This window comes from Parambassis ranga, chromosome 4 (assembly GCF_900634625.1).
Source record: "Parambassis ranga chromosome 4, fParRan2.1, whole genome shotgun sequence".
NCBI classification, from domain to species: domain Eukaryota; kingdom Metazoa; phylum Chordata; class Actinopteri; family Ambassidae; genus Parambassis; species Parambassis ranga.
Window position 1 is genome coordinate 13,143,918 of NC_041025.1, and position 21,426 is coordinate 13,165,343.

General features: G+C 40.1%; 2 protein-coding genes across 6 annotated transcripts; both read right to left on the minus strand.

Annotated features, from left to right (window-relative positions):
* Window positions 1–2,977: 2,977 nt before the first annotated feature.
* On the minus strand, window positions 2,978–9,513 carry mindy4 (MINDY lysine 48 deubiquitinase 4). 3 transcript variants are annotated; one of them, XM_028404807.1, is made up of 19 exons: window positions 9,150–9,513; window positions 8,925–8,952; window positions 8,708–8,827; window positions 8,392–8,630; window positions 8,056–8,317; window positions 7,726–7,973; window positions 7,565–7,617; window positions 7,381–7,493; window positions 7,164–7,280; window positions 6,979–7,064; window positions 6,685–6,786; window positions 6,029–6,092; window positions 5,831–5,896; window positions 5,684–5,751; window positions 5,535–5,598; window positions 4,612–4,773; window positions 3,973–4,156; window positions 3,661–3,739; window positions 2,978–3,546 (listed from the first exon to the last, which is right to left on the minus strand). In XM_028404807.1, the coding sequence occupies exons 3-19, from the start codon at window positions 8,801–8,803 to the stop codon at window positions 3,498–3,500; spliced, it is 2,052 nt and encodes a 683-aa protein (XP_028260608.1). In that variant the 5' UTR covers window positions 8,804–8,827; window positions 8,925–8,952; window positions 9,150–9,513; the 3' UTR covers window positions 2,978–3,497. The 3 variants fall into 3 exon arrangements, with proteins under 3 accessions (XP_028260608.1, XP_028260606.1, XP_028260607.1); XM_028404805.1 differs by lacking the exon at window positions 8,925–8,952 and having other exon boundaries at window positions 9,150–9,297; window positions 9,467–9,507; XM_028404806.1 differs by lacking the exon at window positions 8,925–8,952 and having other exon boundaries at window positions 6,685–6,783.
* A 517-nt stretch (window positions 9,514–10,030) lies between these two features.
* nexn (nexilin (F actin binding protein)) lies at window positions 10,031–19,500 on the minus strand. 3 transcript variants are annotated; one of them, XM_028404238.1, is made up of 15 exons: window positions 19,311–19,500; window positions 17,446–17,866; window positions 17,153–17,350; window positions 15,634–15,718; window positions 15,374–15,522; window positions 14,024–14,224; window positions 13,761–13,934; window positions 13,408–13,596; window positions 13,130–13,321; window positions 12,570–12,614; window positions 12,081–12,275; window positions 11,628–11,849; window positions 11,354–11,542; window positions 10,879–11,239; window positions 10,031–10,726 (listed from the first exon to the last, which is right to left on the minus strand). In XM_028404238.1, the coding sequence occupies exons 2-15, from the start codon at window positions 17,815–17,817 to the stop codon at window positions 10,713–10,715; spliced, it is 2,586 nt and encodes an 861-aa protein (XP_028260039.1). In that variant the 5' UTR covers window positions 17,818–17,866; window positions 19,311–19,500; the 3' UTR covers window positions 10,031–10,712. The 3 variants fall into 3 exon arrangements, with proteins under 3 accessions (XP_028260039.1, XP_028260038.1, XP_028260040.1); XM_028404237.1 differs by lacking the exon at window positions 10,031–10,726 and having other exon boundaries at window positions 10,859–11,239; XM_028404239.1 differs by lacking the exons at window positions 10,031–10,726; window positions 12,570–12,614 and having other exon boundaries at window positions 10,859–11,239; window positions 19,311–19,499.
* Between the last annotated feature and the right edge of the window lie 1,926 nt (window positions 19,501–21,426).

A 21,426-nucleotide genomic window follows, 5' to 3' on the forward strand; every position in this document is an offset into this window, starting at 1 on the left:
AGTTTTTGTTTTGTTAGAATCTAAATCATATTACTATATTGCATTAAATGGACGGAAAGCACCTTTATAAAAAGCCTCACGGAGTATTTTGGCAAGTGTTTCTGGTAGTTTATAAAATCAGTCAAGGGAGTGAAGCGATTTCAAGCAAATTTGTTCATGATCATCAAAATCCAATGAAAGAAGTGTGCCTGGGTATTACAGACCTTGAGCCTCAGACCACTTGTTACATGAGTTAACTGGCTGGAATGCGATACACAGAGAACATAACGTCCAACTTGTCTTTGTGCCAGACAAGAAAAATGTTTATTTTCTCTAAAAAGATCCCGCATGTTTTCCTTTAAGGCTTCATAAGTGGAAAATAGCAAACATTGTGTATGAGAGAATATGAGGAGATTAGATGAGCAAAGCTGACATTTCCTCACAGTGACTCTCTAATAGCAGAATAAGGTATTACAGCAGCCAATTTAATGACTTAATCACTAAGTATTTTGGGAGGGAGTCTGCCTACCTTTACAGTATCAAGAGTGCTGATGAATCCTGACCAAATAAAACCGTCCAACATTCTTCTTCTTCTTCTTGTCAGGTTGTATCTTGTAGTGATGTTCATGCCTGGGGGGATAGTGACAGTAATTGTCTGTTTTTTTTATTTGGGTAGTGAAATAAATATTGAGTCACGCACACATACAGATGCTAATAGGCTAGTTTGTGAAGAAAACATGTGCTAAGCCAAAGATTACAACAGCTCAGTTCTCACGACAGCGTGTCTCCGTGGACTTAGCAGAAACGTTTTGTTACGCTTGTTTCATGCATTATTCAACAAAGTTTGGCTTATTGTGAGATCATTAAAAAAGTCATCCAAAGACGACATTTGGTTTAAAGGGTGGTGACCTGAAATTCCGCAGTTTTGTGGGGTTGATGATGTACAGATCCTATCAGTGTGATTGTGATCTCAGTCTGTGCAGAGTTTCTCACTTAATATGAGGCAGCTTTGGGCTGCAGGGCTATAAAATGGGCGATCCACAAATCACGGCTTTTTCAGGACAACAGTCTGGCTTAGAAATTTATGCTTCACCAAATTCCTGTGTGTTGTCAAATCTGCAAAACCAAACAGCCAAAGAGTGACCAAAATAATTAGTTGAAAAGAACACAGATGAGGTCCATCTTCTGTGATGATTACCTGGACCTAATAAGGAAAAGGATGCAGTTTTCTGCTTCAGCTATAAAAGGATTAGGCTGCTAAAAATACAGTGTGACCCTCATGGGGATGTACAGGGGATCCCTTTCCCTCCGGCTGGGCAGAGCAGGGATACCGGATCCTAATCTGAGGAGGATATCACTTATCTGGAGACAAACAGCACAGATTAGGAGATGAGACAGAAGATGCACCAGGGACAGCATGTGGGAGGGCTCTAACACAATTACACACAAGCACCAAATCCCTCCTCTGGTACCTTTGAGAAATTCTGGTGCAATAAATAGTAAGTAGAGACCAAAGCCATGCCATTTCCTTCCTGTCAGGGAGCACACTACAGAGAGGAATACCTTGTTGGTTCTGCATTGAGGAGGTCGATGGTATCATCAGTCTAGCAGTAGACATAGGGCGCGGCTCATCATCTGAAATAGTTGTCCTGGTTCCTGTCTTTAATTAGCTTTAAAATTATACAAACATTTATAATTTGGTTAGCCCTTCGGCACGTATGAACATATTTCACGCTTAAGCCTGAACATGGTTCCTTATGACGTATATAACCCCCCCCCCCGCTCCCCATCCTCAGATGAATTTTGTGGCAAAAGTAAACACTTTAATCCAATTTCTTAGACCCCAAGGCTTCATTCAAACCACATTATTTATAGTGATAGCAGTAGCCGTGATGGCTGTAAAATTGTTGTAGAGGGTTCATTGATTCTCTCCATGTCTCATGATTAATTCATCCCCCTTCCTATGTCTTTTGTAGATTGCACAAATCCTACATGAGTCACCAATAATATACATTCAAACAATACAGCCTCCATTAGAGATTTGGCAGCTGAAAGATGAAGTCAGCTCTTCTCCTGTGTTTATTGTACCAACATGTAAATATCATGAATATGAGTGACAGCTTTAATTTTGTTCCACTGATGCCAAAGATAGTTTAGATACACAGAACCCCCTTACAGTGCACTTATATATAATATATAGATATAAGGTGGTCCACACTGCACAGTGCAGTTTGATGGGAAGTGAGTGGCTCTGTCTGTGTGCCAGCTGCAGTGTCTTTGATCCCGTGTGCTGGAGGTGCTGGCAACATCTCCATGCCTCCCCCTCTGCATGCCCCACACTGTGTGTGTGTGTGTGTGTGTGTGTGTGTGTGTGCGCTCCTTCTGACGCCTGCCACGGCTGAACGCACTGATTCACTGCAAGGCATCCTTCAGCTCAACTTGAAATGACACTGTTAAGAGTTAATTCACAATTAGCTCCAAGTTTTCTAAATTTGGAAAAATGTGACACAATTATATAAATGCTCATTTATACTGCTAAAAATAAAATTCTCAGATGCAAATTGAAATAATCAATGTGTTCTTTTTGTCTCTATTGGCATTTGCAGTGATGGTTCGGTTATTTATTACATTCATTTGTTTGTTAACATTAAAAGGAGGCAACAGATCACTTGTTTGTCATCTTAATTTCATTGATAATGTGTTGGTTGTATACTTTTAACAAGCAGTATTATAAAAAACAGACTTTGATTTACTGAATACAACAATAATTAAACTATAATTACAACTAATGTGACAATGTTATAAGAATCAGAAACCCTTTATTAATCCCAGAAGGACACTGTATATGCATTGTAGCTCGTCAATATGTTATCTGATACATTTTATGATCGCTTAGTCCATATTACATCATGTTTTTGCTTAGTAACATCAGTTTCATGTAAATGGGTAAAACTGTGTTTCAGATCACTGACAGAACACTATAAAAAGAGAGACATGATAAGTAGTGATCAACTTTATTATCTGTCAAATGAGAAAATGTGTCAAGGCAGGAGAAGGAATTATAATCACACACAAACAAGGCAGTTTGTTGCAGCAATTATTATCATAGCTAAACTAATCAATCACACATTTTGTGTTTAAAATGTACACATAATAGTATTTGGAGTTTTTGACAAAAAAAATATATGCTCTAAATGTAGTGTTAGATACAGTAGTGTAATGTAACGTACAAACAACAATCTCTAAAGTTACAGGTAGAGAGTAAAAGGCCACAGTGGCAAATGCTGTCTATTGCACCAACTTACTTGTCAACATAATGATTATACAGGTGTCCTTCCAACATTAATGAAGTTTCACTGTACTTGAAAGACAAAGTTGCCACATGCTTATTACATAACTTAAAAAAAACACACTGGTAACTGATATATGACAAGCAAAGTACAAAGTAAACTTGATAAAACCTGCGTAAGGTCATCAAAACAACATTCATTAAAATTAACTATAAGCTAAGACTTTATTTAGAGAATAGGTTCTGTGTCGTTCCAGTTGACCACTGCATCTCTCCATCTGAAAAAACAACAACTTTAAGACATTAAGGGCTGAAAAAGACACATATTCTGTATGGTCCAACATTTATGTTGTTAATGTGTCTGTGTGCTTTGATAAAGAAAATATTCTTACCTTGTTCGGATACAGAGATCGAGTGGAGGAATGAGATCAGTGTCATCATCTTGACAACTTCGGGTTGATGTGCCAACAGCTGTAAAACACAAACAATCAGCTTTGTTACACTTAACTAAAACTAAAAACAAAAAAAACTAAACTAAAAAACAAAACAGAAAACAAAAACAAAACCAAAAACAAAAACAAAAACAAAAACAAAAACAAAAACAAACAAAAACAAAAACAAAAACAAAACAAAAACAAAAACAAAAACAAAAACAGTCTATTCAGAATATTTCTATCTGGTGCTTATTGTGGTTTGCTACTTACAGACAGTGAGGCGGATTTCCTCTTGTTGATTGGCCAATCCATCGTAATAGTAGAGGTCAAACACCTCCAGACCTTTGTCCTCATTGGTCAACAGCTCCCTCTGCAGGCAAAACAGCACACTGAAGTGGCTTTCACTGCACACCACCCAGATGGGGTATTGGGGTGTCTTCAGGTACACGCCAACCTTTGTAAGAGAAAAATAGGGCATCACTATAAATAGAAAAGTTTTTTTCCAAGTCAGTTAAACAATGAAGTTTAAATGATTATAAACATTATGACAAAATGTGGCATTCAATATAGTTTTAGGGAGAGTCTTAGACATTTCTCTGTGCCCTATAAATTATGTTATATACTTGGAAAAATGTATAGAGCCTTCACATTTTCTCATGTTATCTGTTTGCGTGAGAAGTACTTCCAAGCAAATGTTTACAGGCAGCATATGTGTTGTTGACTATTAAATAAATCCTATAATTGTCAGAAGAGCATTCTTTGCTGTGCTGTGTGCCATCAGCATTACAGATGTGACCATAATTACAGGGAAGAATGCCCCTCGAGGTCCTGTGTTATTCACAGGACTCTAACCATGATCTGGTCCACCACAGCAGTGTAATTGGAGAGTCCATCTACAATGTTGCTCACCTTAACGATGTTATAATGTTCAAACAAGGACAGCAGGCCAATGTCACAGCAACCTTTGATTCCCTTGAGCAGAGTCGTGTTGCCATTGCCCGAATCCAACTCCATGTCGTCGTCAAAGACGTTCGAGACGGCTCTGCCACAGAGCAACAGGTTGACCAGTTCCTGGTGGACACCACACAAACAGTACAATTATATCTTGTACATGCAGTAGTACATACAAAGAATATGTGTGTGGGTTATTAGTCTACAGTCCACAGTATCCACAGATACACAAAGTTCAATGTGTCAACTGACAAAAACATGGAGAAGATGCCAAATTAAGAGGTGTCTAACATCTAATAGGCTTCATATGGTGAAATCCATATACTGTTCTGAGTTAGAAGCCAGATTCAGAATCAGAATCAGAATTCCCTTATTTGTTCCCTAGGGGAAATTCTTATTGCACAATAGTTCTGCAGTAATGTAATACAGAAGACCATTTCAGTGACATGGAGAAGTTGTGGCTAGATGTGCTATAATGTAACATGTAACATTCCTGTCTGCATATTGTGCCTTGCTAACCGTCATGCTTGTATTAACAATTTTAATCTGATGCCTAGCCTAAGAAAGAAGAAGTTTATACATCAAAGTGTTTTTCCCTGAAGAGAAGAGAGACCTGTAGCGGCCACAATGGAGGTAGGCCAACCCTATTAGCTAAAGATTATTTTGTTGACCTGGCATCAGAACACACAAAAGCATGGTGGGGTAACAGCTAAAACAAAATGACTGTAGGACTTTGTGTTTCCTACTGATTCTCACAGAATATTGGACCATTGGAATATTTGTCCCTATTGTTAATTTAGACCAACAAAGCATTAGGGGTATATTGACGTGTACCTACATCATATTTTATAAAATACCAAGCAGACAGTTTTGTGTCACACCTGAGTGCAGTAGCCATGTGCTCCAATAAGTGTGTTGGTGGGCACATCCATGTCCTCTCTCACACTAATGAAAGACAAAGACAAGAAAACTGTTTCACTCTGACCAAATATACACTGAACCTAAATGATGTTAAAATAGCTTTATATACTTTTCAATGGATCGAGACAGGACAGCAGAAATGGTCAGCAGAATGCATCCTAATGCCCCAGTTTCAAACTGTGTGGGGGAGAATAAAGATTCAAATGAAAATATGATTTTAACATTTTTTAAGACAGACACAATAAAATACTCTTACCTGCTCACTATGCTGCTCCAGAAGCAGCTGCAGGTCCTTCATGTTGTCCACAGTAAAACATATTATCTAGAACAACATGATTGGTGATTGATCGTGCACAGAGTCTATAATATAGTAAAAGTAGTAAAATAAACTACTGAACTACTGAAACTACTACAAACTACTATGAACAGCTACATTTTGTTGCTGTATCTATACCTTTTCAAGCATTCTGTCAGATCTGTAGTGTCCAGCTGGGGTGAAATGATTTGCACCAGAATTTCTGTTTGAAAAAAACCCAGAACAGTTTCAATCAATATTGTGTATTCTGTGTCACTCACCAGATTAAAAGGTACTACAGAGATCAATGGGTTCAACAGCTGTAGGTACAGTTAAGGATACTGGAGATGTGAGCGCACTTTGATGGAGGCTGCTCATAAAAAAACAAACTAACCCACCCCACAGACTAATAATATTTGGGCGAGACATTCCAGTGCATATGATGGTACTACTGTAGCTACATGTTGGTGCTGCTGTGTATTTCAATATATCTGTGGATGCTCTCATTCATCCAGGACATAGTAATTTCCAAGAGTTTAAATCGAGGCCTCAAGGATTGTGTTTTGAAGCTGTTTCGCCACTCCCCTCTTCAGTTCTGCTACTGTTCTGGTTGGGAATCTGAGTTTTATGTGTTCAGGACCTCTGTGGGTGGATCTTGCAGGAGTTCACATGACTAAGATCCCTATAGTTGGTTAATGGTCAGTTAGCAACCAAAAACTGTGTCTGGCCCATGTGCAGGACTAGTTGACGGCCATGTTTGAATGTGAGTGAAGTCTGCTAGGAAGGGATGTGTATTTCATTTGCTGTGATCTTACATGGCAACTGTAGCTTGTTTTTCCCTCCCGGCCCTCCACAGGATTTCAGCCACAGCTAAAACGAGACACTTTCTTCTGGCGGTGTTAGAAGGTCTTAACCTTCTGAGAACAAAGTGGCACTTGAGTAAAAAGCAGGTCGCCTGGGATAATAACAGTTAATACCAAAATATAGAGGCCAACACTTAACATTTGCTACAAAGCATTCCTTGATGTGATTTAATGACTGTAAAAACCATTTAAGTGATTGGAAAACAACACACAGACGGTAATATTCTGCACTTAAGAATAACTTACTGAAGGCCTGTACTTTCTGTATTTTCAAACAGCAGTTTCTTTAGAACAAAAGCCTGGAGGGTCGCCAGAACTCCACAAGGACCACCCTAAATAATGAATACACACAAGACAAATATGAAATTATAACACATAATGTCAGTTCAATAAATTATAACAAAAGTGTTAGATAAATGAATTTTAATGACCTTTCTCTGAACAATTCCGTATCTGAGGTCATGTATTTCGGAGAATGTGAAAGGCTGATTCCTCCACTCAACACTGAAACAATTTAAGCTAGTACCAAGAAGAACCGCTTTCAATTCCTGGAGAATAACAAAAAAACAGGGAACAGACAGCAAATTAAAAGCAACCGCACAAACTGTCCCCAGCAGTTCTTAAGAAACACTGCCCTAAGTCACCCACCATGGCTGTGTGCTGGTCCATGGGCCGGCCTGCATTGTTGTTCTCTGCAAGGGTTCTCTGAAGAGGCACTTGGGGGAGTTCTCTAAGGTCATCATCGTCATCATCAATATCATCTGGAGATCAATTAAGATGCCTCAGTATCTTGTCAGTAAAAAGAGACAGATGACTTCTCTACAGCACATACCTAGCACCATCTCAGACATGTCCAAATCTGCCACATTTGGCCTTACATTTACTCTAAAAAGGAAAGACACAGTGAGCATAGACTTATAAGGAAAACATGGGAAAACAAAAAAAAAAATAAAGTTGCCACTGAATATGTGAAGTGTAATGACATGTATTTACTTTCTTATCTTCAGCTTGTCTTGTCCCACTTTTTTAAAGCTGTTTTCACTCTGTCTTCTCTCTGGCAGCAACTGCTGTTTCCCTCCTACACAGTCAGCTGAGCTGATTTCAGTCAGACTGCTTTCTAAGTGTTTTTTATGTAAGCCAGTCACTAACAGTGCATCCTGACATAGCTTGTTTTCCTCTTCTTTTCTAAGTAGTGGCTGGGACATGTCAACCCTTCGGCTCTGCTTTTTTCTGTTTGATTCCTAAAAGGAAAAATATGCAATACAGAGTAAGAACATGATGAATATGTGGCCATGAAGTCACAAGGCATCAGGAGCATGGTACCTGAGGTATGGGTCCAGCCATCATGCCTCGTTTGATGCGATTTCTTCTGCTCCTTAGTGTAGTCTCATTGATGGAAAAGTTTTTTTCTGGTTCTCCCTGGATGAAGCTGTCATCTTCCTGCAGAAAAGCCATCGCTGTCTGGCCTTTTTGATCCTCTAAGTCATGAGCCATATCAGGTTGATTAGGAGTGGTCAGCCTGTCCCCCTCAGAACATGGTGACATGCATGCACCCTTTGAAGGTGGATTTTTTTTAGTGTTGGATCTGTCAGAGAAATTAAACTTAATTCAAAAATGTTGAAACATCACAGATTTAATGCTGCTAGATCTATTAAGTACCTTAATCTGCTCTCTTTGTTGACAGCAAATGCTGTTGTGATGTTATCCTCTGTTTTTGTTTCATTTATCATTGATGGTGTTGCTTCAGGAGACTTAGCAGTGAGGCTGATCGTTTGGACACTCTGCAGAGCACCGCTCTCATGATTGGTAGTGGTGATCTTGTCATTCTTTAGTTCAGTTCGCTCAATGTGATGCTTCACAATGATTTCCAGCAAAGTTTTTAGGGGGGAATTCTTAACCTGCAACGACAGAGGGGTCAACTACAAACTGTTCGAGGCTTTGCCGAGCAGTCACGCTCCAGCTGTGGCTACCTTACCTTGTTCTTTCTGTACAGATCCTCTACGTTCAGCACCTGTCTCAGTAGTGATCTGTTGTTGATGCTGGTCTCTGTCCGAGGATGCTCCTCATCCATGCAGGCAATAGTCCTCTTAAGGCCCTGAGCATCATCACAAGAAACAGGTGCATTGTTCTTTCTGTGATATGACACCATAATGTAACTACAATTGTTTTTACGTCTGTGTCGCTGACGGTACCTCTGCTACAACTGTATGACCGGATGATCTATGAATACAGTAAAAAAACTGTGATAGTAAAATCTCAAGCTGGTAGCACAAAATCAGATCGATACAAACTCCTTCAATATGTGTACAGAAGCAAAGATGCTCTCACACAGTCTAAGGCTAATTGAAGCTACATCCTGCATAGCTAGCTAGCAGCGTTAGCGGTTAGCACACCTAAGCTAACGTTGGCTAACTCACCTTACGGCTCAGATATTCCCGCACCAGCGAAGAAGAAACCTCTTCAACAGAAGCGACCATGGCGATGTGCAGCCGAGAAGACTACAGATAATCATCAAGAAGCTGCCATGGATCTTACAAAACCGCTGCCCGGAGTGCTACAACAACACTGTGACCAAGGCAGAGTTAACCGGAGTTTCTCCGTTGAAGTTAAGAGAGAATACATATCATGAAAACAGGCCCTAGTTCTCTGAACAAACACATATGTGTATTTTAAGGAATGATAAAGACATCTGTGATGCTGTGCGCCTCCATCAGGGTTGTTGTTTGCTGATTACCATGGCGATGCTAGTCGCTCTACTTTCCCACTGTGGCATACATCGTGTGGATGAATACAACAATATGGCGGCCTGTAAAGTAAACATACAAGACTCAGCCTCTCAGTTTGCAGTGCAGCAGGTAGAAGCTCATTGATATTCATTAGGACAGTGCTACCTGATTGGCCAGTGACATTTTTCACTGTGGCATATAGTCTTTACTTTTATGATGTGGAGTGGAGAGTAAAGGGTGCATTAAGTGCAGTCTGCCAAAAATAAAATAAAATAAAATAAAAACAGCAAGCCTGTCAACCCTAGAAGTTGATCATAGTTATAATGTCCAAATGTCAAAGATTAAGTTTACCCCATAATATAAATATACAACAGATAATTATAACAGTAAAAGACACAACGGCACTAGAATGCTGTTATTTATGTTCATTTTATTAAAACTTTTTTATTCTATTTATTATATATGACAAATATTCATACTAGCCTATTTTTTTCATTATCAAACCATAAAGCAGTTGTCCTGGACAACTGCATCACAAGAATTACATTTAACTCAAAAACAAAAAAGGGGGGTTGGTGCGTGAAAAACAAAATTTATTTATTTATTTATTTTAGATGCTGCAAAATAAAAATTAGGATTCATGAGTTCTAATATTTTTGTTCTTCCAACATGCGGCTGCCCTTATTTTTAATATATCATTAATAGACCATATATTAATAATATGAGGATAAACCTATGTGCTTGTTAATACTGATTATGATGAGCAGTAGAATAACACCCGAAAATATGTGAGATGTTTTACTGGTGTTAGCATGTGTGTGTTCATTCAGTTAATACACAAGGAAACTTCATGTTTTATATTTCAATACCTTTAGCGTAACATTTGCCATTCATTAACCGTCGAATGTGATATTTACAATACAGTAACACAATACTTAAAAATTGCTGGTCTCACAGATATTGTTAGCGCCTTGCAGCAAATTGTGTGCAACCCTTGGCATGGGAACAAGAATTGTGTTTTTTGGCACAGGTATCATCCTACATTCTAACAGAGTGTGCAGCTTTACAGTTGAGAAATATGTAAACAAAATCTTTATTTGTGTGTGCATGTGTGTGTGTTTTGTTTATCCCTCCCTTAGGAATGCCAAGCATACAGCTATTTTCCTCCCTCTGCTGTTTGACCATACCAAGAGGGATGATGTTTTACAAAAGGAGTGAGAAATAACAGGGAAAATCTCCAAAACCTGGAGGGCTTCAGTAGTCATAAGCTGCAAGAGAGAAAAACAGGACAGCAGTTATCCACATCTGCTGTGCCGCCAGTTCACGAGGAAGAGGAGCATGCGATCCACTTCACAAAGAAAGGTTGAGATCCATATTGAGGGTATCGTGCAGGCATGCAATCACACCAAGGTGGTCTTACTTTCTATTGTGAGGATGCAGGTACTTGCTGCTGTGCCTCTGCTATTCACAGCCTTGCACATGTACTCGCCCTCGTCCTCTGGGAAGGTCTCCGGCAGGTAGAGGCAGTATGTCTCTCCTCTCTCTATATACTGATAGTCCTCGCAGTCCTGGAGCATCTCCCCCTCAAACCACCAAGTCACCTCTGGTTTTGGCTCCCCTGTGATCTTGACGGTAAATCGGACTGGCTCAGAATCCACCACCGACTGATTTTTGAGTGGTTTCTTAAACCATGGGGCACCCGACCTGGCGTGATCCTCCTCGTCTTCATAAGCTGCAGAGCCATTGATTATACTGCCCTCATCCTCCCCATCATCATCCTTCTGCAAACAAATGATAAGCAATCACAAACTCTTGCCAGGGTCAAAGCAACCTTGCTATGCTGTCATGCATCAGGAATGACTTTGCATATATGGTCATAAACTTGGAGGATTTACTTTCTGGAGGGCAGCATCAATCTCTTGCTGCTCAAACTGCATTCTCTGCAGTTTCTGCTCCTCTATCCTCCTCCTCTCTTCCTCCTCTCTGGCTTTGGCCATTTGTTCAAATCGGGCTCTCATGTCAACCTTCTGTTTGAACGGAGACTCCTCCGCCCTGACCGGAGTTGTTTCTCTTTCTTCATCCCCCTGAAAAACAAAGGAGTGATACTGAAGTCATTCTCCACAAATATCAAACAAACAGATTTTTGTCATCTCTCTGTGTCATTCTTACCTCCTGGAATCTCTCTGCTTCTCTCTCTTTAATTTCATCATCGATGGCCTTCCTCCGTGCTCTCTCCATTTCAATCTTCTTCTGAATCTCCTCTTCAGTCAGCTGCTTGATCTTCTCAAACTTGGACTTGAGGTTTTTGGCCTGAATGGAGCCAGTTCTTTTGAGCTTGGTCAGCTCTTCATACTCTTTGCTTACAACATCTGAGCTCTCGTTTATTTCTTCCTGTGAAAAATAAGCAAAGTTCTGGAAATAATAAACTGCAGTCAATAGCATGCAATGTACAATTATGTGGTTCAGTATCAAACTCCAATACCCTGCCCCAAACTTGACCATGTTATGTCTGTGTAAGTGAAGAACATCGTGTTCAAATAAATAAATAAAAACAAGTACTGTTTTTGTGGCATAATCTTCCAAAAACGGTGTGTTTCACAGTTTCAGCTGTTGGAGACTGACCTCGCCCATCTCTTGTCTGAGTTGTTCAAATTCCTGCTTTTCCTTCTCCAGTTTCTTTTTGCGCTCCTCCACCTTGCGTCTCCTCTCAGCTTCCTCTTTTTCTTTAAGCAGCTCTTCAAAGTTCATCTCCAGCTTTCTGGGATGCAGCGCTTCCTGAGACTCACTCTTGACCATCCCCTCATCCTCATCTAGTACCTACAGACAATACAGACAATACAGTTAGAGAGTCTAACCATATTCAGTATTAATGATTGTTTCATTAGTTTCTGTTTAGTGAGTCTAACCCAGCAATAAACCAGCATTTAACCAGCAACAGCAGCTGAGCAGGACTGTTAAAGACAACATGCATCCAAAGCTGCAACATCATCTGTAGACCTTTATATCCTTTTATTTACATGGAATTAATTCATAATAACATCTTTCAATGGCGTTTGTTTCCCTCTTAGTTTTTGAAAAATAATATACATTTAAAATTAAAAAAAATCTTACTGTTTCATCTCCATATGCAGACTTTTCCTGATCCAGTCCAGGGCTCTTAAAGAAATAATTTGGACAAGGGGATAGCAGTGCAGTTCCATTTGTGCCCATCAGAAGGATGTGCAGTAACATCAACAAAAAAACTGAACCTAATTTATTCCAATTTGAAAAGATTGTGAAGTTGAAATAGGTGTTAGTTTGATGTAGACACCAGTGGTCTCTGGTCTCTTCTTCAGTCTTCATGATTTTATAGGGTCAAAGGGAAGTTTGACCTTTTGGATTTAAAATGTCATCACTTGATCATAATTGTTGTCATAATCAGTAGAGGCATTCTTTAAGGCCTGAATTGTGTTTGATTTCAATATTTGTGCCAAATTTATTAATTTTTTCACCAGTACAGTCGGGAACATAAAACAGTGTATTCACTGTTTGTCTGAGTTTGTACTGATTGTGTAGATTCAGGTATCTACCTGTCAGCTAAGCAGCAGAAAATTAAATTAAAGCCTGCTAAATCTAACATGTTAGTAATCGGCCAAACCCATGTGCTCAATTTTTGGTCTTTCTGTCATTACCATGCTCTTGCGGGCCTCTGCAAAGAGCTTCTTCTCTTCTTCTAGTCTCCTCTTGGCTTCCTCCTCGGCCCTCTTCTGCTCCTCCTCTCTTCTCTGGCGTTCTAGGTCCTCAAAACTGGCACATATTTTGCCAGGCTTACTGCCCTCCAGATTCAGCAAGGCCATCAGCACCTCATCGTCCTCATCTACGAGCTAAATACATCACAAGTTAAGATTTGATTAAAGTTACCTAAAAATGTATTATCAATGTAGTATTTATTATTCAGAAGCATATTCACCATGCTCTTTCTGGCTTCAGCAAAAGCTCTCCTCTCCTCTTCCATTCGTCTCTTGGCCTCCTCTTCTGCTTTTTTGCGCACTTCTTCTACTCTTTGCCTCTCCAGCTCTTCAAAGCTCAATCTCAGTTTTCCTGGACGGAAGTCCTCCTTCTCTTCCTGAGCTAGCTGAGCGCTCTCCTCATCTTCTTCCTGATAACACACAAAAATACTGAAGTAACCACTGAGAAAATTAGCTCAAGGACAGTTCAAACACATAAAAAGTATATTTGAAGTTGTCTGTTAAGAGTGTGTTAATATCAGGACATACATATTTCTATAATGTAATGTCATAGCTTATTGTTTGTCTTGTATACCATTCCCAGCCTGGCCTCCTCGAAAGCCTTCTTCTCATCCAGCAGGCGGCGTTTGGCTTCTTCCTCAGCCTGCTTCTTTCTTTGCTCCTGTCGTTCCTTCTCAATCTCCTCAAATGTCAACTTCAGCTTTCCGGGGGTCACCTGTACCTTCTCTGACTGCTTCTCATCTTCCTCCTGTGTATTTGACAGCTTAGGTTACTTTTAAGATTAAGATTTAACACAATGTGTGTAATACAACAAGCTTTTTAAATAATCTAATAGACCTGTTCAATGACTGAGCATCGCTTGGCATCTCTGAAGGAGCGTTTGTTCTCATCATATCGTCTCTTCTTCTCTTCCTCTGCCTTCTTCTTCAATTCCTCCTCTCGATTCTTCTCCATGTCTTCAAAGTTCACCTTGATTTTGCCAGGAGTCCGGGATGGCTTTGCAGGAACAACACGCACCAGGATTGTGTCATCTCCTTCCTAAATGGTAAGATTAACTAAATTATTTAAAAGCCCAGTATGAAATATGCACCTTTTTAGCATGTCATGTCCAACAACAATATAAATTTAGGGTGCTAAATGAAGACCCACACACAAACTGGAAGTCAGTGTGTGTGTGTGTGTGTGTGTGTGTGTGTGTGTGTGTGTGTGTGTGTGTGTGTGTGTGTGTGTGTGTGTGTGTGTGTGTGTGTGTGTGTGTGTGTGTGTGTGTGTGTGTGGGGAGAGCAGGCAACTCATTTGGCCTAATGCCACCATTTGCAGTAGGTCAGTGTATAGGTGTCAGTCTGAGATAGCGGGGTCTAATTCAGTCGCAGCAGCGAAGTCTAGAACTAATTTTGTCAGTGGGAGGTGTGGGAAACAGTTGCCAGTCATGTGCTGTCTACACCTGGCAGCTCCGTTCCAGTTGTTTCTAGATCACCAAGTCAGTCTTTCCTGACGCTAAGAAGACGTCACAAACGACATGGTAAAAACTGGATTTGCCCACTTAACCGGTAAAAAGCAGTATGCTAACTGCAGCTATAGCTTTTGAAAACTACAAATCTGGACTGGACAAATACTGAACCTCAGTGGTGAAATGCTGAAGAAGAATCAAAATGAAAGGCTGGATAAAATCAGTACTTAAATAGCGGTGTAATGATAAAGATTTCCATGCATGTCAATGTCGTCATGCGTTCGGTCGTTCTCGCTGTACTTGAACAGAATTAGGGCAAAGAAGTAGCAGGTAATTGTCTGTAATTGCCTATCTGGCACAAGAATAGCTTCTTACATAACCTTTCCCAAGAACTGTCCTATGTGAATGTATAAGCCTGAAATTCCATTCTGCCTTGTTCTGTCTGTATGGAGGGTTTATTATTGAAAATATTCATGTTATTTGTTCCCTGACTGTTTTACAGTGGTGTGGGCTTATCATGTCAACAGAGCTACTGGTCGTTTCAGACCTATATGTAGCTGCTGCTGCCAACTGTTTGGATCTCAAATGCCACTTAAAATAACTCATCCAAGTGCCAGCTGAGGATTACCTGAATCATAACAGATAAAACTACACCTTTCTCACCAGCTAGACACGCTGCCCAGCTTCCCTGTGAGATATGTGGCTCTATACAAGGAACTCAATGCAGGTTTACTGACCTCAGCAGCTTTTTTAGCCAATTCTTTCTGGATTTTGGCTTTCTCCATGTTGTCCTGGGCCTCTCTCCTCTTCCTCTCCCCTTCCATCCTCTTCCTCTCCTCCTCTTGTCTTTGTTTCTCCATTTCTGCAAATTTCCCCTTCACGCTCCCTGAGATTTTCAGAGCAAGACACAAGCTTTTAGCCTCCTCATCCCCACAGATCCCTAGCGTATAGTATTAATCTTTTTTTCCAACCTTTTGCATCCGTTTGTGAGTCTTACCTGTGATTTTGGGGACGTAGGATTTTTCTACCTTTGTTGGCTTCACCTCTTCTTCCTCATCACTGGATGCAAGAAGTTCTTTTATCTGTGGTCGATCAAATAGAGAGTCCGGTAAGGTTACGGTTTAGCTGGGATCATCTCCTTTGCCACTCAGGAGCCATGCTGGTCCCAGCAAGAACATGGACCTAATCCCTGCTAATAGCAGGGTCATGTGGCCTGAAGGTGGGCCTGTGATTGGCCCACAGTGTTGTTGCACAGATAGGAGATGAGCATCAGTGTCCAAGCCTGGCCAGCTATGGCACAGGAATGTTGTTCTGACGGAGTATCACAGATAATCCACTCACACAACGTCTTATCATTTATTTCACTACAGTCAATCTGATCTCTGGCATTCCACTCTATATTATTATGATGATTATTATTATATGTTAGTGTCTAACACAGTTATATGGCCTGTTTTATCCTGTGAATCTGTGATAAACATCACAACTCAGGACAGGAATTAAATTAGAGTCTAACCAATATACTGTATATTGGTATATATATATATATATATATATATATATATATAAGACAAAGTTTATAATATATATATATATATATATATATATATATATATATATATATAATATAATATAATATATATATATATATATTATTAGAAAATATATTATTCAAAAAAAAAACCTTCCCAAAAATCTAATAAATCTAAAAATGTTGTGTGTATGTTGTGACTAAAATTCTCTCTTTTCTAGGCCAAATATTAGTCAATAAATAATGAAATCATGCATAAAAAGACAAAACAAAATAGTAAAAATATCCTTTGATGTCTTTAAATGTCTGAATTGATGATTGATTAATCATCATATTGTTTTAGTGCTGTGTAGACTTATCACTCAGCCTTATTAAATTTACCAGCTTTTAAAAATGACCACCTTAAAGTTCCCACAAAATGGAATAAGTTGTCTGCTTTGCTTTAAAAGTGTGGCCTGACTGTGTGCACCATGGTTTGTCAGCACTGTTGGTGTTTTTGTAGTCAGGAAAGTTAGCTGTTAGCTCATCATAGAGGAATAGAAATGAGAAAAGCTGTAGTTCTGTGCTGTGGTGGGCCTTCCTTGAATGTCTGTTTTTGATGATTGATGATTTTGTTAGGCCATGCATGTTTGAACTGAAGCCCTAAGTGCAAGGGCAGTCCTTCACAACACACAAATCACACAGAACTGATATACAGCATTTCTTTGCATGCTATTACTGTAAACCCATGTTAAGAGGATACTATGCTGGAGAGGGGGAGATACAATTTTCACCCCCTAATGCTGGATCAAACAGTTTTTCTTGTTCCAGATACTGGCCGTACTGTATAGGCTGCACAACAACTATAAACCAAAGCTGAATATTAACATTGATGTTACTGACGTGTGTGTAATTCTCACTCAGTGCGGCAGCTCTGTCACCCCGTCATGCCTCATCATGCCATGCAGATCACAGTCGGAGGTTAGTGGGATTATCTGTCTTTGACCTGCTGCTTCCTGCGACTCCACTCTCTCTCCTTGATGTATTGCTCCTTCCTCTTCTGCTGCTCCTCGTTGTTCCTCTGCCGGCTGCGCTCCTCCCGGGCCTTCTGCATGGCTGCATACTTGTTTGTCACCTCTCCTTTTTCTTTCTGCTGCTTTGGCACATAGGACCTCATCACCTGCTTTCTGGATCTGAGGAGTTTCTGTGGTTTAACAGACAAGAGGATGAGAAGAGGAAAATCACACCACCTACATAAATTTAAAGATAATGCCAGTGTTTTTCCATCTTCTGCCTCACCTCTTTTTTTAAAGCCACATCTGAAATATTCAGGTCTTCATTTTTGTCTTCAAGTTGTGTATCCTCTTCCTTCTTCTCTGTCACACCGTTAACAGCTTCTGATTTAATATGTTCCTCGTCCATTGTGCCGTTTGTTTTGTGCTCCACACCGTTCACCTGTCCACTGTCAGTCTCATCACTTGTTGTGTCATTTGTGGGGCAGGTCTCTTCATTTACTTCATGTGACATCTTCTCAGCACTCTCTTCTGGATCTTTGACTGTCACGTCTTCGTCGTCGTTGTTCTCCGTGCCGCTCATGTCATGCTCATCTTCATTCATGACATCTTCAATGTCGTGGCCAACTACGGCCACAACCTGCGCCACCTCAGTCATGTTCGTTCCACAATGACAAGTTGACAAACAGGCTCTGTTTAGATTTTACCTGAAAAGCAAAGAAGGCAAATGTTATTTGTCATTTTAGTACATTATTGACATTTAATTTTCAGTTTGCTCTACACAAACCAACATCACAAGTGCAGTAGGTGGAAATTGGGTCCAATCATATAAGTCAGACAAGTTAAGTTAAATTCACTGGTTGAATACAGATAATCATTGAATAAATCTACTGTGTGCTTTTATCTGAATGTGTTTACTTACATGTCTTTTCAAATGTGCACACATTCTCAAACATTAGACCTGCTCTGACTTTTCCAGTTTCTTTCATTTATCTTTAATTGTAAGGTTACATTCTCTACATTTTTTCCAATTAATTTACACTGTTCAAATATGCTTGTTTTTCTTCTCTGGTGTGGGATTTCCACAGCCAAAAACAGAGGCGCTCTCTTGGTCAGTATGTTAAGAAACTGCGCAATGGAAGCTGACCCCCTATTTATAGCCCACTTGTGGGTCCAGGACATGTGATCATGGCTATTTCTGATGAATGATAGGCAGTTGGACGGAGCTCAAGCTGGCACCCACATGTCGCCCCACAGGCCCTTGACAAAATGGCCAGACTTGGGGCTAGACAACTGGATGAATGGGAGCTGTTTGGACCATTAGTCACCCCCCCCCCCCCCCCCCCACACTAAAACTGTCGCTCCTTATCAGTGTCCTGAATTTCCTTTTATATTCAGGTATGACGATCATATTGTGACATGATGCTGCTAATCAGAAGCCTTTGTAGGCCTCTCATGTGAACGCCCAACTTAGTTCATGTATTTATTTCTTCATTAAACATTCAAGATTTCTGATTACAACAAAACACTTACTTGGTCACCACATGCTGTAGCTATGTGACTTTGCTTTTGTTATGATTTTGATTTTCCACCCTAAAAGAAGGTGAATGTCAGAAGACTGACAGCACAGACTGACAACAGGACAGAACAGTGACATGTCTGTTATGTTAGTAAATATTAGTGAAACTATAATAGACTAGGTATATGTTTAACAGAGTTACTGTGTTGGTTATACAGAAAAAGCATCTTCTCTCTAAACTCTGTAACCTAAACTTTTAGGAGGGCGAGAGAAAAGGTTTTAGTTTGGCAGGTGCTGTCCTATTTCTGTATACAGCTGGCATGAGAAATCATGACGGTGCGTCAGAAATAAATGGGAGTTTGACACACATACAGTTAAAGTGTCACTTATCATTATACTGCAGCTACTTCTGATGAAACCAGGATTTTCCTTTTCTCTATATGAACTGTGCGTTGTGTATGAACTATGATGAACTATGATCATGACATGTAACTTCAGCCCAAACCGTACTGACCACATTAATTAAAATATAACGTATTGAATCTTCCATGCTTAAAGCTGTATACCTAGCCCAATTAGGCACAGGCTATTTCATCTTGTTAATCTATTGCATTAAATAAAAAAGACTTCACCTTTCCGGCGGGCGGTCGTCCTCTTATTTTTGATTAAACAAAGAAAAATCCTTTGTGTAGGCTGAAACCGAGAAGAGGTGAAACTCAGACGGACAATCCGTGATGCGACCTCTCGGTGCACCGACTCCACTGGCTGATGGTCGCTGGTTGAATGTCGGTGAGCCGTTTCCATAAAAGTACCGTTACTTTCTACCGGATACTGCATGCCGCGCGCGCTTAGCGCAGGTTCAGCTGTTGCCACGCACGCGCGTGCACGCGCACGCACACAGACAGGCCCAGCAAGGAACATGTGCAGACACAGCTGCAAAAATAATGTAGAAACTGAAGCAGGTCCTCACATTATTAACACCGTTTGGTCGGTCTATCAGAGGATGTTGTTGTAAAACCTTTAGTTGTTTGTATGCTCCAGATTCGCATTATTTATCTAAGGCATCATCATGTGAGAACACTTATAATTTAATAGCCGCTATAATATTCTTAAACTGCAATTGTTAAATTAATGTCAAGATTAGCTGAAATAAGCTACTTATTACAGTGAAGTTGCTTTTTAACAGAGGACTGGCCTGATGCAGTAGATTAGTGCATCTCGTGTTTGTTTGTTTGCAGTTTGTACTCAGATGTCTTGTTCTTCATAGTTTTTTATTCCTTGTTTTCATCACTTTTGAGATAAAGATCTGATCTTGTTAATAATGCTGTTATCATGAGTAAGACAAAGTTTATAATCTGAACTGGGAATTTAAATAGAAACAGACACATTTTTGGACAGATGTGTTTTGGATGAAGTCTAAATACAGACAGCAGTTATCATTATCTGCATGTTATCCTGTTAGAGTCAGGATTCCTGACTTATCAGCTAAGAGGGACATCAGCTTGCCCTTTGTTTTGCCAGTGTAACCTAGATATTATTGTCACTGTGCTATGCAGTAACGGTTGCAGCTCGTCATGCCAAAGAACCACACACGTTTCTAAATAATAAGGTCACATGTATACCCATGTCTTAAAGTACAGTATATCAATGACAGTGTCTTCATTTAGACAAGAAAGTGCTTTTCCCACTGTGGATGGATGTAATAGGAAACTGTTGCAGACACATTTTATTTAATGGCTCTATGTGCAGCTGCTGACTCAACAGGTTATCTGGCAGGAAATCCAGAAAGTCCAATGTCAAGTATTCCAGGAATGTTATAGCTTTGTTGGCCATGCTGTTGGATTATATTACTACTGTCTAAAATTGATCAATCATTTGTGATGTCCATACACCTTTGGCAGTCCAAATGTTGCATACATCCAATAACCTGGTGTGTGTCTAGTTTCATGTGTTGGGAAAGCCCAAACAGCAGGGCCAGAACTCTGCTAACACTGTACTTAGAAGTGCAACCTGAGAGTCGCAGTGTCACTGGAAAATAAAGACAGTGAAGAAAGATTGAGATGGAGAGAAGATGGAGATAATTCAACAAAGGTGCACAGAGGGTATAAACACTGCAGTGGATGGAGTGCAATTCAGAGCCCATCAATCATTTTTGGGTGAACTTATTTGTGTAGCCAGGAATAAATATCTAAGAGTATAACAAAAATTCATCCTCTTTAAACTATGAATAAGAAAATAGAATAGGAAAAAATGTCATTTTTCACTTCCTGCTTGGATTAAGACATTGACCTCTCAGGACACTGAGGAGGCTTTGCCCTCTTCTGTCCTGCAGGGTATCAGGGACAACAACAGGACAGCTTTAAATAGCACCACAGCTGTGGCAACTAATCAACACTGGGAGGACAGCTAACCCGAGTAAGACTGGGCCTTTGCCTCAGCTGCTGCAGCACCCCTATGAATACTTCTGTGGTGGTATATCCCTCGTCCCCCGCTGAAGTGACAGTAAGCTGCAGGTCAAAACTGTGCTGGTGGAGGGCCACACCTGAGCCGTCCAGGACTGCAACACACTTCACACCTGTTATTCCCAGACAGACATGATGTGCAAGGTAGATGAGTGCATGTTCTGTGACCAGAAACACTGCTTAGTTGTCTAAATGGTGCTAAAAACACACACACACACAAATGGTTGTTCTGTTTTGAACAAGACAAAGTTTTTAGCTCATGTCACTGCAATCAGAATGCTATGTT